Source organism: Diceros bicornis, chromosome 25, assembly GCF_020826845.1.
Source record: "Diceros bicornis minor isolate mBicDic1 chromosome 25, mDicBic1.mat.cur, whole genome shotgun sequence".
Classification (NCBI taxonomy): domain Eukaryota; kingdom Metazoa; phylum Chordata; class Mammalia; order Perissodactyla; family Rhinocerotidae; genus Diceros; species Diceros bicornis.
This window is the reverse complement of record NC_080764.1, coordinates 28,494,597-28,511,176: the sequence shown is the minus strand read 5'-3', so window position 1 is coordinate 28,511,176 and position 16,580 is coordinate 28,494,597. Positions and strand designations below refer to the sequence as shown.

General features: G+C 38.1%; 1 protein-coding gene across 1 annotated transcript in view; it reads right to left on the bottom strand.

The window, feature by feature from the left end:
- Positions 1 to 2,741: 2,741 nt before the first annotated feature.
- The window catches only part of UBE2N (ubiquitin conjugating enzyme E2 N), a 33,852-nt gene continuing 20,013 nt past the window's right edge, over positions 2,742 to 16,580 (bottom strand). Inside the window, exons 2-4 of the mRNA XM_058568666.1 lie at positions 4,555 to 4,801; positions 4,227 to 4,367; positions 2,742 to 3,477 (exon numbers count right to left, since the gene is read on the bottom strand). Of these exons, the coding sequence (XP_058424649.1) occupies positions 3,437 to 3,477; positions 4,227 to 4,367; positions 4,555 to 4,801 (429 nt within the window). The 3' untranslated portion in view covers positions 2,742 to 3,436. The remainder of the gene's footprint in view (positions 3,478 to 4,226; positions 4,368 to 4,554; positions 4,802 to 16,580) is intronic.

The window sequence follows — 16,580 nt, the reverse complement described above, 5'->3', positions numbered from 1 at the left end:
TTTTAAACCATTGCTACTGCAACTAACAAAAACTGATGTGGCTAAAGTAGCCAAAAAAGATTCCTGAACCATCAAGTAGAAAAATAAAGCCAATTCCTAGCATTCCCATGACACCATTTAGTTTCATTTAGCTGAAATTGTGTTTACAATATCCTGTAGGATACCAGATTTCCTTCCCCACACTCCAAATAACAGTGCTAAACCATAGCACCTGTGGCTTTTATATATTGATTTGAATTTAATTTTATTTTAAAATGCTCAAATTTTCTATGAAAAGGATGTTCTTGGTCTAGAGCAGAGTTTAAGTTCTACATACTTCGGATCTAAGACCTTATTAGGCAGCTTCTGAGAGGACCAAGAATAACTAATGTGGAAGCAAACTACAGCAAAGTAGACTACAACAAAATTTAAAAATCAAATAAAAACCATAAAGCTCCTGTCAACACCTTAGGATTTCAGAAAAGCTCCTGGACAGGCAGAGTTGACTTTCAAGAAGCCACTTATCAAACTATTCAGATTCTTTTCGTCTCTCCCAATGCTTTGCACATGCTGTTCCCCCTGCCTGGAGGTACTCATCTGGCTTGAATCCAGAAGAGCAGCCCCTCCAAGTACTTACTTCCCTTCTCCATGACAGAGTTGCCACTGCTGTTTGTCCATGCCCCCTCCCTCAGTAGATTAGAAGGTCCACAAGGGAAAGCCCAAAGCCGTCTCATTCACCTAATCATCCCCAACAAGTAGTAGGGTGTTGGGCACATATTCAACACTTTTATTTGTCAACTAAATTAACTGTTTCCTTAAGCTGAGGAGTTACACAGTCAAAGGCTTACAAGGGAACAGGACTACACAAAGGAGCAGGTGGGCTGGGAGGGGACTCTAGCCACCTGGAGAGTCAGTGGATAAGAGGAGAATGACAAGCTCTTGTTAGAGTGGCTGCTATTCAGCTCCTCCCACAGGTGCCATGCACAAAGGTGGCTCATGTCCACTGTTGCCACATCTTCAGATCATTCATGTTACCAGAATTCTGGATTTTCACGTGAATCTCTCAATTTTTAAAAACACTGGTATTGAATTTAAAATGTTTAACCAACCACACTGTGGGCCAAGGAAAACAGGCCCAAAAGCCAGATGGAGCTGTCAGTTTCCAAACTCTACCTTGGCCTCTCCCAGAGCACCCCTAACTCCTAAGCAAGCTCAGTCAACACACCGGCTCTTGTTTCATCTCGTTGGTTGAGAAAACAAGTCTCATCAAAACAATGGGGACTCTTATCAAAACTACAAAGGAAAAAAAATGATGCCATGAAATTAGGAATTCATACATTCAAAATTAAAACAGTGAATTATTCCATTTCAGTACTTCTATAACTCTCAGACTCAGTAGATATCAAGAGTCCTATTTTATACAGATTTTTGTAGTGCAACAGACTTAAATCTGGAATTTTATAACTTATAAATCACTATGTGATACCAGCTATCATCATGAGCAGTGCTACCTGCAATAAATAAAGTCAATCTCTACTTAACTGCTTGAGTCTTCATTCATTTTGGCCCCAGAATAAGATTCAGTTTCCTTAGCTGCAACATACCCTCTAAAGAGCCCAAGAATTGTTATAAATGACAACTGCTGTCAATAGTTTTAAAATTTACAATATTAGGGTTATGAACAATTTTATTCTGAATTAAACTAACATTTGTTTCTAAGCAATGCATTTATTTGTCTATCAGGATACCAGTTACCAGTCATCAAAAACTTTTGTATGTTGAAAATGTAATTTTAATAGATAACTCTTCATCTTACATAGGAGCACAATAAAATACACCACATTCCGAAGAAACTCCAGAAGTTACGAGGATAAGAGTGGGGAAGATTGAGATGGACTACAATATCCATTACCTTAAACTGCAAGAGACAAAGGTTCCAACCGGCAGGTTAACATTTACATACTTATGACTGGCTACATTGATGACTTGAAAATAACAAGAATCAGGAAGTGGATGTGGAGAGGGGTGGGAAAGAACAGTTTTGTGGGGGAGGAACTCTGTCAATGCAGAAGAAATTACTGAATATCAAATTAAAGAATAAAAGGAGCTTCCATAGCAAATACTAGAGGGATTAAAGTAAAAATTATTAACCAAGGATTTGATGCTCTCCAAGGAAAAAACCTTTCTGATGACACTTATGCAAGCTGGTTGCTCGAGATTTGCTCATCGGGTCTATAAGGAAGACTCATAAATGCCTCAGCAAACCCCAAATGATTATCAGATTGGTGTTTCCTAATAACGCACACCATGGTCACACATGAAGTTTTCAGACAAGAACTAAGGAAAAGGTCAACACCCAAATGCCAGACACAAATGTGGCACAACATGTGAAAGTCCTACACAAAGTCAGTCACAACTGCTGCTTTGCTGTGATTCTCCTGTACAGTAATTTTCAAACATTGTGGCAAGACACCAATGATAGTCTAACTAATCAGACAACACAAACACATTTATTTCAAATTTCTAGGAGGTAAAAAAATGTCAGATACCGATGCTTTATGCATGCTCAGGGCCAGCTTATAAATACTCCATTCAGTGATATCTTCATATCAGTGAAAAGAAACTGGCAAAATCCACCTCTTGCCAATTTGTCAGATGGTGAAGACCAAAACAGAATGTTCCATCAGTATTAATTTTTAAATACGATTGTCACATTGGGAAAATGAAATAAACACAGTAAAATAAACTGTACAAAGGCAAAGTAGAATAACAAAAAAATATTTTACTAAAACAAGATTTACAGAAGTTTCCAGACAAGCCATACAAAATGGTCACAAGCTTTTTCTTGAAGGGAGAATTCTACACTTGACAGCAAAGTCACAATGTTATTAGTGAGGGCTGTGATGTTTGTTTAATGTTCCCATTTTGGTTCAAACAATCAAGCTTGTCCATCTACAGCGTCTAAATAAAGTTAGACTTGGCTAGAGAGCATATTCTAAAGAACCGGTTAGCTGCTTTTAACCAATGCAATTAGATCACCATAAAAAGGGGGAAAGAAGCCCATTAAATTAAAATAAAACTACTTCCCCCCTCAAAAAAAAATAATAAAATAAAGAAAAACACCCACACCCCTGCAGCTAACCCTGACGACTACCTTCATTCACAGTGCTTTATACTTAAACCATGATGGGGAAAATGAATAAAAGCAGAGAGGGGCCACTGCTTTTAAACGTTTTGCAACAATCCAGATGATACTTCTAGCCTCTGCTCATGCTTTACAACAGTGAATCAGGACAAGACATAGATTTGCTAATGTGCATTTAATCACCAAAGGACTGAAGATGTCTGGGCTTTTATTCTGTAATGTTTCTCAGACTGTGTCCATTAAATGCAAACAAAAAAGGAAGAAGTCTTGGCAGAACAGGAGAAGTGATGCACACTTGATGATCAGATTGATTTAAATATTATTCATGGCATATAGCCTAGTCCATGCTCTAGCTGTAGACAAAAACAAACATGCAATTATTATTTTACTTAGTTCAATATGTTACTTTCCAAACTCTATAAAAAGTAAACAAACACTATTAAATTAATTATGGAAATATCATGCTGTAATCTCTTAATGCCATTTTCTATAATCTGGATCAGGGCAGAAAGACTGTCTACACTGTGTCTAATTACCAAAACACTACAATGGAATTCAGAAGTTCTACAAAATTCAGCAGGACAAAGAGTTGTCTCCATTTGTCTCCTTCATTTCTAAATACATAATGCTCCCTAATTTTGTTAAAATCTGTAGCAGGAAGAAGCTTATTGATTTCAAACTCCCTAGCTATAAACTGATACATAGTTTAATTTAATCAAACAGACTAAAAACAGCTCAAAGGAGTTCCACAGTTCTCCATTATCTTTACATACTGCTAGATGAATGACAGACACACTCAGTATTTGTAAAATCAGGTGCAGTTATACAAGATTATTATACAAGATACAATATACAAGATATATTATACAATATAACCCAATTATAGGCTGCCTTTAAATTTGGTGGTCACGTAGCAGGCCATAAGATGGAGATTGAACATCTTTTGTTAAGAGGTATTTATATACTATAAGCAGGATCTGATTTATTCCTTTTAATATTTTTTTATTTTTCTTAAGACCCCAGAAGTTTTTTAAAAGGTAATACGAGTTCGTTTTTAAAGTGGAAGTGCTGTAAAGGAGAATGAATATTAAATATTAAATACCTGTTTCTATGGCTTGGGCTTCGTTGGTCTTCCACTGCTCCGCTACATCATTTGCTAATGGATCATCTGGATTGGGAGCACTTAACAAAGCCTGGATCGATAGCAGAACTGTGCGGATCTGCAGTGCTGGGGACCACTTATCTATGAAGGCAACAGGCCCAGAACCATCAAGCATGAAAAAACAGCCCCAGAACTGCTACATTTCCCTCCCACAGACCTCTGTGGTCATTATATAAGGCAAGATCACAGTGTTCAGATTCTCAATATAGAATGCTTAAGAGAAAAAGCAGAAATCTTAATAGCATATAATGATTAAGATAACACTTACCTTTCAAAATATCTAAACATATTCTTCCCAACTTGTCTACATTAGGATGATAAATTTTGGTCATGAAACGTACTTTAGGGGCTGCCATCGGGTACTCTTCTGGAAGGAATAGTTCAAGTTTAAAAGTCCCTCCCTCAAAGGGGGAATCCTGGGGGCCAGCAATGACCACATGAAAATAACGGGCGTTGCTCTCATCTGGTTCTGCCTTAATGCCGGGAACTGGTTCTGCCAGCAAACGCTGGGTTTCCTACAACAGAAAAACATAACGCATTTGTGAAACAAATGTCATTTGCTAAACACCAAAATACAAATTAGAAAGTTCATCTCTTGGAATGGACATAAAAGAACCTCTCCAATCCTCCAATAGGTTTTTATTTAATAGGTTTTATTTTTATTTATTTTATTTATTTATTTTTTGTGTGTGTGTGAGGAAGATCAGCCCTGAGCTAACAGCCATGCTAATCCTCCTCTTTTTGCTGAGGAAGACCGGCTCTGAGCTAACATCTATTGCCAATCCTCCTCCCTTCCCACCCCCCTCAAAGCCCCAGTAGATAGTTGTATGTCATAGTTGCACATCCTTCTAGTTGCTGTATGTGGGACACGGCCTCAGCGTGGCCAGAGAAGCAGTGCGTTGGTGCGCGCCCGGGATCCGAACCCAGGCCGCCAGTAGCTCTCCAGGCCGCCAGTAGCTGAGCGCGCGCACTTAACCGCTAAGCCATGGGCCGGCCCTATTTAATAGGTTTTCAAATGCGAAGTTCAAAGAAAAGACCATTTAAAAATAATCACAATCAGCTGAATGGAGCTGCAAGCAAATGCTGATGACCTATAATATACATTCTAGTGACAAATGTCTACAATACGTTGATAACAAAATTAGGTTAATGAAACTGATTTTATACTCAAAGAAAAGAAAAGAAAAAAGAAAAAGAAAGCACTAGGATTACTACACAAGTAAGGCAACTTGCTCTGTTCAAACTCTACCAATCCCAGCTGTTTAAAAAGTAAAATTAGTTTTTAAAGCCACTGAAAGTCTCCCCTCTAAAAAATATAATGGAATGAAGGACAGGTGCCTAGGCACCTAAACAGGGCTAGAGAAACATATACAACCATGCTGTTTAGTTTCTAAAATTGATGATGAACTTCAAAGTGACTCTTATTGCCTCCCAACAATCATATCATTAGTTATCTCTTCCATCTTTCTCCCTCTCTACTAAATAACTAATTCTTCCTCCTCTCTCTTCAAACCTCCAACATCTCCATTCTCATCCTCACTTTTGGCTGATGACTCTGCTTTCTATCTCACAAGAAAACAGAAATTTCCTTAAGTTCCCACTGTAGCATTTGTACACCTTCCTGCCTCTGTGTGCCCATGTGCTCTGCCTTTTCTCTGTCACTATCAACGAAATGGCTGTCACTCTTGGCTAAAGCCAACCTCTCCTTTTGAGCACTAGATGGTATCTCCTCCTCACCTACTCAAGGACATTGCTCTAGCGTCTCTCTCATCTCCTGAATAATCAGTCCCCACCCCCTCTAGTGGATCTTTCCCTGAACTGTACAAATTGCTATAATTTCTCCCACTAAGAGAAGAAAACGACCTTGACCTGACTCTCCCCCACCAGCTACTGCCCCATTGCTTTGCTCCTCTTTGAAAGTTATCTATACTTCCTTGTCTCCAATTTCTCTCCTCCCCTATCTTAAACACAACTCTCCAATCAGGCTCTAGCCACTAATCTGCTTGTTGATGTCATCAGTGATTTCTACACAGTTAAATCAAATGGCCAATGCTTCATCTTCATCTTATTTGATCTAAACGGAACATCTTACCCGGCTGGTCTACACTCCTCCTTGCAAGGCTTCATCCAGCTTCCTGTAGCCACACTCTCCTGGCTCTCTTCCTACTTGGCTGGCAGCAGCCTCCTTGCTGGTTCCTCCCTATGTCCTCAACACTGAAGCGTGCCAGGGCTTCTTTCTCTGTCTACACACTTCCATAGTGATCTCATCTAGTCCAATGAATTTAAATACTAAATACACTCTGTGTATACTGAAGCCTCCTCAAATTCACATCTAGCACAGATCTCTCCACTGTCCACAACTGCCTGCTCAACAGCTCCTCTTGACTGTCTAATAAGCATCCAAACTTAGCAGGACCTTCCCCACTCTCAACCCACTCCTCCCCCAAGCGTTCCTCATGTGAGTTAACCATAAATCCATCCTTCCAATTGATTCACCACCTTTTCCTCCTTATCCCACACATCAAACCTGATTAGCAAATTTTGTTGGCTTGAACTTCCAAATCTACCCATGATTGGACTGCATCTGCTTCTCACCACTCCACTGCCACACTTGTGACCCAAGCCACCATCAGCTCTTACTTGGCACACCACAATAGCCCAACTTGTTCTCCCTTCTTCTGACCTTGCTTCCCTGTCCCCCGGGTCTGTATTCCACTGACCTTTTAAAAGTCAAAGTCCTTAGAATGTCTCCCCAAAAAGAGGCTTTACATGATCCTCTCCTTCCCCCTACCTCTTATTCATCTTCAGCCATGCTTTGTTTCAGCCAGACTAGCTTCTTTGTAGTTCTTTAACCTGCCAGGCACACTCCTCCCCCAGGGGCTGTGCACTTGCCCTTCTTCTCCCAAACTTCTATATGGCTGGTTCCCTCAGCTCCTAAGATCATGATTCAAATGGGCTTTCTCAGTGAAGCCTCCATAATTGAAACTGCAAACCCCATTCTACCCTCTCCCACACCCTCCCTATCCCTTGCTCCCCTACTTTATCTCCACGGCACTACTAACATACTACAGGTTTCACTTATTTTGTTCAGAACGGAAGCCCCATAAAAGGAGAGATTTGAGTCTGTTTTATTTACTGCTATATCCTCAGCATCTGGAACAGTGTCTGGCGCCACAGATATTCAATAAATACTTGATGAATTATGAATCTATCTGATGTTACAAAGAACAAACTATCAGAATTTCATCTCTACCATTAAAGCAGTGTTATTCAAAGCAGGATGTGCACATCACAGGAAGAAAACAAAAGGATCCATTCAGGTATGGGAAGAAACAATCTAACTTCTATTTATAAATACTTTATTTTAAAAAAAATAATTTATTTTTAGCCAGAAAAATGTTAATATTCAATATACAAACTGACAATAGTATGTGTAATTTTACATAATAATACATTTTCAACATTCTGAATAGGCATGTATAGTTAAAAATATAAATATAAAGATATTTTATATCTTTATATTTATATTATATAAAAAAAAATATAAAGATATAGCAGTTAGAATACTGCTATATCTAAGCTTCTAGGTATGAAAAACAATGAATGAGAATGTTGTATTTACACTGCCTTCACTTAAGAAAAAGTACACACCTTACCATTTCATTCTACAGCCTACAGTGCATATACTAAAAAAAGATTTCTCTGTGGGCACAGTCAGATACTGAAGCAGTCATAAGATGCAGACACTAAATCAAATCCTTCCCCCAAATGTGTTAAACCCATAGCCATTTAAGTAATGCCTATAGGACTTTAAATAGAGACTAGTTTTTCTGATTTGGTTTTAATTGTGACAAGGCGAGGGCAAATGAGAAACTGAAATGCTGTAAAGGACTTTCAGCAAAATGTTCTTTAGGTTCAAAGTAAAACATTTTGAGAGCATTAAAAGTCTCAAGAGGCAATAATGAAGCCTCCCACCTTGAGAAGTCCTCCAACATGTAACTAGAACAAAAGAGGCTGGTCTTCATTTTCAGGAAAAAAGTAAAGATATTAAGGATGAACTGTAGTAGTAAAGGAACGTGAAAAGAACTGGATGGTAAAATTCCTTAAATTGTGACCTTTCCTCCTCACCTCCATCCTCCTTTTGTTTTGCCCCAGGTGTTCATATTTTTAGAAAGTCATAAAGAGGGAGACTGGAAAAAAGACAAAGCTGGGGTCCAAGAGCCCCCAAACACCACTCCCTGATTACACAAAATAGTAGCTGCTCTATTCAAAGCTATAAAAAGCGACCAGAAGGGCCTCCAAGATCATATCCCAAAATAACTTCAAAATCACTCTCAGTACACACTGTCAGAGAGACAGATAGGGCATTCACATCCTCATCTTCAGCTCACCCTCAAAATCAGATAGTCTTTCTAAAGAATGTACATATTACATATATCATGTGGCCTGATCAATTATAAGATTTAATTGGAACACATCCTAGAATAAGCTTTTAGGCATACATAACTTTTCGAAATAGTTTTTATATGCTCTCAAGTTCTAATGAATTTTGTTCAGTTCTAATGATACAATGAACAGATGCATAATTATTTGACTACATGGCACTGATTTCCCAAACAACCCACGCATAAATTATGGGAGGAAAAAAGAATAAAATCCAAACCAAATGGAACAAGTCTCACCCACAGATGTTGGTGTCAATTTTTTTCCCTAAAAAGGCAAAAACTGGGTAGGAAATAAAATCCTTCCTGCTACTACTCACACATGGTTAATTGTGAAACACGTTCTAGTTTATACTATTCTTTGGTAGAAAGACAGTCAAGTACAGTGTGATTTCTTCAAGTCTAGAAATAACAGGTTCAAATTCCTACTGCACTGCTTTCTTCATCATATTTTTGAGCAAGTACTTTACATTGCTCTGAGTCTCTGCTTCCTCATCTATCTAATTAACATTACCTCTCAGGCAGAGCTGCTATGAAGATCAAACGAGATAACAATGTAAAAGAACTTGACAAATGAGATCACTTAAGAAAGCCATAGTCACATATAACCAACTCAAAAAGAAAGTAGGATAAGAACAAAGCACAATAACAAATTTCAAGATTTATTAAATAATCATGTTTGTTTTTAAAGAAAACAGAATACCCTTTAGTTGTATTTTGTGATCCTACTTATTTAAAAGCAATCCTAGGACTGAATCCCAGGTAGAACTGAGCTTAGGCCATGCAGAACAGAAAGTACTGTAGACTATGTTTAGGAAATTAGTTACTAAAAAGTAGAAAAGGAAATACTTAAAAATGGAGTATGGATTTAAATGGCAACAAGATTAAGTCTCAAGGAAACTATCTCATCTTACACAATGCTTACAACAGTTCAGGCTACAAATACTTTTTAAAAGGAACTAAATTTAAACACATCAAATTGATCTCATTATCAACACACTATTGAGACCGAAGACCAAATCCAAGAATTACACCATAGCTAACCACAACATTTGACATTCTATCAACTAAACTCCATTAACTAGCACTTTTCCCATTTTTAACAATAATTTGTGCTCACTATGAAGCAATGTAAGGTCTTATTATACATCTTGTAAGGCAATGATTGAATTATGTATAGTAAAATTTTAAAGAAATTAAACAGTATTCTTAGAAAAATAGTTGTAGGGGCCAGCCCGGTGGCGCAAGCGGTTAAGTGCGCGCGCTCCGCTGCGGCGGCCTGGGGTTTGCTGGTTCGGATCCCGGGCGCGCACAGACGCACTGCTTGGTAAGCCATGCTGTGGCGGCGTCCCATATCAAGTGGAGGAAGATAGGCACAGATGTTAGCCCAGGGCCGTCTTCCTCAGCAAAAAAAGAGGAGGATTGGCGGATGTTAGCTCAGGGCTGATCGCCTCACAGAAAAAAAAAAAAAGAAAAATAGTTGTAATCTGTGTGTGAGAAAAGCTGGTCCAGTTAGTAACTATCTATATATACCCCCAACACATCATATCTACAGCAATTAGGTTTTTACCCACTTAGAATATTCTCTGAAACACAAAACTGCAATCTATGACTAATAATGCCAATTGTGGATCATTTAGGCTCATCTCACCCAAGAGGTCTCTGACTATACTCGATAATGCTATCAATTTTGTCATCACAAAAATAAGTCTTATAAGATTGAGATGCTTCAATGATGCCTACTCTGTCTACTCCAACTCCTGTCACTACATCTTTAAGTGATTCTAAAATATTAACAAACAGGAGTTCCTTTTTTAGAATTACTAATAAAGCAAAAGTCAATTTTTCATTATATACACAAGTGTGAACTATTTGAGGGCATCTACAAGTTCACCCCCTGTAAGTAGGCATTTTTTAAATGTTACCAACAATGTTTGTGAGTATCAAGCTCCCAACATTTTTTAATCCATGAGCCCTGTGGTTTTTACCACACAATTCTGTTTATTAACACAGTGAATTTTAGGAACACATATGTCTCATTACAGTAGAACTGACTGTATGTATTCTAGCTGGCATTAGAAACAGAACAGGGCTGGCCCCGTGGTTTAGCGGTTAAGTGCGCGCGCTCCGCTACTGGCGGCCCAGGTTTGGATCCCAGGCACGCACCGACACACCGCTTCTCCGGCCATGCTGAGGCCGTGTCCCACATACAGCAACTAGAAGGATGTGCAGCTATGACATACAACTATCTACTGGGGCTTTGGGGGAAAATAAATAAATAAATAAAATTATAAAAAAAAAAAAAAGAAAAGAAAAAAAAAACAGAACAAAAGTTGTGCTCAATCTCTTCACTACACTACCTCCTTACAAATCATAAGGCCAGCTAGAGGTATGTCACAATAAAAATGGTCAATGAATGCTTTTCTCTACAGCAGTGCTGCCCAACAGAAATATAATGCGAGCTGCATATGCAATTTTAAATTTTCTTGTAGCCACGTTAAAAAGTAAAAAGAGAGGACAGCCCCATGGCCTAGTGGTTAAGTTCAGCATGCTCCACTTTGGTGGCCCAGGTTCGGTTCCCGGGCACAGACCTACACCACTTGTCAGCGGCAATGCTGTGGCGGCAACCCAAATACAAAAAATAGAGGAAGACTGGCACAAATGTTATTAGCTCAGGGCAAATCTTTCTCAGCAAAAAAAAAAAACAAAAAACAAAAAAAAAGAAAGAGATGATTGATGAAAGTGAGATAGTACTGAAAATAAAAAGTAATTTAATAAAAAAGTAAAAAGAAACAGGTAAAATTAATTTCAATATTTTATTTAACCCAATATAGTCAAAACAGTATCATTTCAACATGTAATCAACATAAAGATTATTAATGATATATTTTACAATCTTTTTTCATACTAAGTCTTCAAAATCCAATGTGTAATTTATATTTATAGCACATATCAACTAGAACTAGCCACATTTCAACTGCTCAATAGCCACATGGGGTTAGTAACTACCACAAAGGACAGTGAAACATAAGATGATCCTGTTATAAGGATGTTACTTACAGATCATTAAGAATAATTTAACTTATTTCATATAGTGAGTAAAATTTGGTAGAGAAACTTTAAAGCATCAGTATTTTCCCCTCAAAAATTCTATATAAAAAGTAATGTCAGAACATCTGAATCACTATTAACAGGAATGTGTATACATGTTATTGTTTGCAACAGTCACAAGATTGTCTTTGAAAATGATTTGTAGCAATTTCAAAAAAACATTGCATGGACAAAAATTAATTCAAACAAGGCAACATGCATAATGAAATACGAATAATTTTAAATTCTACAGTCCACACTACCCCCTAGTGGACATAAGACATCATCTACGTATTTCAATCCCTTTTCCTCTGCAAACGAAAAAACTGATACTCATAAAAGTTAATTATTTTACCCTAATTTGCTAAGTTTTTTTAGATTGCTTATCCAAAAGTGAGATGAGAATAATGATTCTCAAGGCACAGCCACCTCCTCCTTCCTCTTTTTCTCGGTCTACTCCCACAGACTTAAACCTCACAATTTCTTAGGCAGCAGATTCAGAGAAGGAAAAACGGAGGAAGCTGTATCCAAGACTCTGGGTACCAAGGACTAAATGTTGGAAGATTTGATCTCTTTGTTGAAAAGCTTTATTTCCAGTCGGATTCATGAGTAACGGTTAGGAAAGTACTCTGTATTTCTACTTGGAGTAACAGCCAAGAGATGGGGTTGGATGACTTGGGCTAGAAATCTACGTTCTAATTTTTTCCCTCAACCCAAGACCAGATCAATACTTCTGTGAAGTTCATGAAAAGGAAAGGAGACTTGGGAGCCAGAAAGCGACTCCTGAAAGGCTAAGTTATATCCGACCAACTTGTTTCTCAGGTCTGAATTAGTCTGGAAACGTCTCCTCTGTACTTCATTTCCTGTAAATTACCACCACTCCTCTTACCATAACTAGCACATAACTGTTGGTTTACTTGTCAGACCCTAAACTATTTGAAGATGGGAACTCCAGGTAGCAAATGATGGTGGTGATGTGCTAAATAAATGCCTGTTCAATAAAATGCATGCATGCTTAGGTACCACACAGAGCCGGTGAGGATTACTAGACCTGCTGTGGTAGTTGGTAACTTCCACCCCAGGAATGGCATTTAAGATTATTCCAACCCCTGACAGTGGATGAAAATCTGAAAATCCTACTAACAAACTGTGCCTCTAACAAGAAAAACTGTTAGGCTGAATTCCTTGATTTCCTTGTCTACCACCTCCCAATTCTTTTGCCCCACTAAACATATCAGGTTATATTGTAGTCTGTGTTTCTTTTCCTCCCCCCACCACTACTCTGTAAATTCTATGAGGGACTCTATGCCATTATCAAGCATTGTTCCCAGATATGCAGAGAATCAACAAAAGTTGAAATAATAAAAACTAACTGCCAAATACTGATTTAAGTACTCTACATGTATTATTATTAACTCATTTACTCCACATACCCATTTTACAAATGAGGATCTACGAGTAACCACTCACAATATAACTAAAGCTATCAAGTGGCAGAGCCAAGAGTGACATACAGGCTTTTCGGCTCTACTCAGTCTGGCTTCAGAGCCTGTTTTCTTAATCTCAATGGTATATAGAAAGATAATTAACAATATGAAAAGTAAATGTCAAATGTTCAGCAGGACAGTAAACAGCACAGAAGTTAAAGAAGGGCTATTTTCAGTCCTTCATAATCATGAAGAAGTGCTTCATGAAAGAGGTAAATTAAGCCATAATATCACTTCTTTTCTTTTTTCTTTTGGGACTGGCAACTGAAGAAGTATACAGTCTTATAAAGATAAATGAAGTAGGGGCTGGCCTGGTGGCATGGTGGTTAAGTTTGCACACTCTGCTTCTGGCAGCCAGGGTTCACAGGTTCGGATCCCAGGTGCAGACCTACACCACTTAAGCCATATTGTGGCAGCAACCCACATACAAAATAGAGGAAGATGGGCACAGATGTTAGCTCAGGGCCAATCTTCCTCACCAAAAAAAAAAAAAAAGTCAGTTTTTGAAAGATGCATTTTAGAATGGGTATGTCTTAGATCTTAGAGAAGGTACAGGTGTGAGTTAGGGATACTGTATGAACAATAGGACTAGAGTGGGGGCATATTATGTTTTTGTTTATTTCTAAAGACATTTTAAGTTTTCTGGAAAGATAACAACTTTACATCTCCACCTTTTCCTGTTTGTGTTTTGAAAGATTCCTTTGAATACCTAGCACTGTAATTAGTAGACGAAGCTAAGCTTCTCCATTTTCTCTTGGTTTCTGATTTGATGGATGATATAAGACTTCATTGCCTGGACTTTCTTTAGCAACAGCACAAAAAATAAAAATAAGCCTTTAGTGATTTGAATAATGTAACTGTCTGGCTGTCTTAATGAACTTTATGTGTTAGGAATGATGTCTTAGAACTCTGAATGAAGAGAGGACCTAGCTAGTAACACTATTGAGATTGTTGTGCCAAGGTCCTTAAGGTACTGTTAACGCATCAAAAAGCATTTAAAAAAATTTGCATATTTTAGATTCTGGGAGAGAGTATATAACTTAGTGGGTGGGGGAGGAAAGGTCTTCTGTATTCATCCTGAATGAAAATTAGGGAAAATTTTTTAAATGCCTGTTTCTGTATAGTAAACACTAAAATTATGAGTGATGAATTAGCAGAAACCAGTCAACTGGTATTTTTTAAAAATTCAGCTTTTACATTAGAAATGATCTAGACTAGGGGTTTCTTTCTTTCTTAAAATTTTAACTGGTTATTTGAAGTTGATAATTCATTTTAAGGCCATTATGTGTAATTTTAGCCATTTATCTACAAATTTGTCTACTATTAAGCAACGGTAAAAATTCCCCCATTCATTCATATCTTCCCTCACCTTCCTTAGTGTAACGTTGGGGCTGGGAACTTAAAAAGAATGTGAAAATTTGAAGTAACTGTTGTAGAAAATAGAAAAACTTATCTATGGTCACACAAAACGACTGCCTGGCAGCATAAGACAAAAAGAGGTTTGTAGTGGACACCCATCATTCCTTTTGGCCACCCTACAGCTAGAACACCCTTGTCTGGGAATAACACCCCCCCAACCTTTATGGATCCTCACCTCCCTCAACAGAAGCTTTAATCTTACTTCCTAACTTTCTTGCAACTAAGTATGTGAGACCTAGGCTCAGTCAAAACCTGTGCATCAGAAGCTAAGATACAAAAGAAGGATTCAGTCTGGAGAGAACAGCAGTAGTCACCTCTGGAGAGCAACGGAAGAGGTTATAGTACAGCATCCTAATAGCAGTGAAGTTTCCACTGTGATGTGATTCTGAGCCTTGCTCCCCACTGCCTTTTTCTTTGGCGCTCCCAAAGATTGTGTGAGGTATCTAATTACTCAACAAATACTATTTCTACTTAAACTAGCCCAAGTTGACTTCCGTTGCTTGCTAAAAGTACAGAGTCTAAACTAGACAGAGAAAAAGTGAAGAAAAGCTAAGAGTTAATAAAATGAAGAGGTTAAGAAGCTAAGTATTTCTTTGGGATCAAATGGGGTGGAAGGAGGAGAGCACTGAAGTCAGCTAACCTCTTTATCAAAGAACTTCTATCTAGCTTAAGAGCCTTTGCAGAGGGAGCAAATTTCACATTAAAGAGCTAACTTCAACTAGGCAGCCTGGCATACCTAGTAGGGAAAAAAACTCGGAGCTAGGACATCTGAATTTAATCCCAATTCTAATTGTACTAATTTATTATGCAACTATATACAACTCATTTACCTCCCCAGCCTTCTAAAATTTAGTCCCTTGAACATTTCAAAGGTTCTCTCTAACACTAAATTTGACTATTTTATTACTGGAATGGGTTAAATCTTACCGCTACATGCCTCCTTCTACTGGAAGGTCCCCTTTTGTAATACTCTTGAATCTTGTAATTTTGTTGTTAGAGCCATCCAGTCAATTCCGACTCCTAGCAACCATGTGAACAGCAGAGTGGAATCCTGCCTGGTCTTTTTGTGCCATCGTCTCACCTTCCAGAACTATATCCGACAATGCTCCGCTGCTATTCATAGAGTTTTTCATGGCTAATTTTTTCTGAAGTGGGTGGCCAGGTCTTCTTCCTAGTCTGTCTAGTCTGGGAGCTCCACTGAAACTTGTCCACCATAGGTGACCCTGCTGGTATTTGAAATACTGGTGACATAGCTTTCAGCATCACAGCAACACGCAGCCGCCACAGTATGACGACCTGACAGAGAAACGAACCCAGGAGGCAGTAGTGAGAGCGCTGAATCTTAACCGCTAGACCATTTATTTCATCTTCCCTGTTGAGAGGAGGAATGTTATGGACTGTACTCCCAGCATCTATGCCAACGCTTATTATCTAAATAAGGAAGAAATTTGTTGCTAACAGTACCTGCTTTTTTCCCAAGTTTTTTTCCCCTGCTCATTAATGAAAAATATGAAATCAACTTAAAATTAGCCCTACGCCTAACAACCAAAATCTGGTTAACATTCTAGTATGTTTATATTTTGTTCTGATGAAGACAAAAACCCTTAAAAACAGTTTAATCTGTTTTTAAGAAGTTTACATTTTTTCATTTACTGTGTCACTGCACCTTGCTTTTCTGGTTGCTTTAACAGGTAAATCAATCAATATTGTTTGCAAAAAACAGACACTTTTCCTGGCCTACAAGCTAGTGGCTACACTTTTACAGCTACCACATACTACTTACTCAATCCTTTTCATTGGTCACTAGTTACTTCAGGTTTTTCAAATGCAGTAATCACAAAAAAAATTTAAGTGCC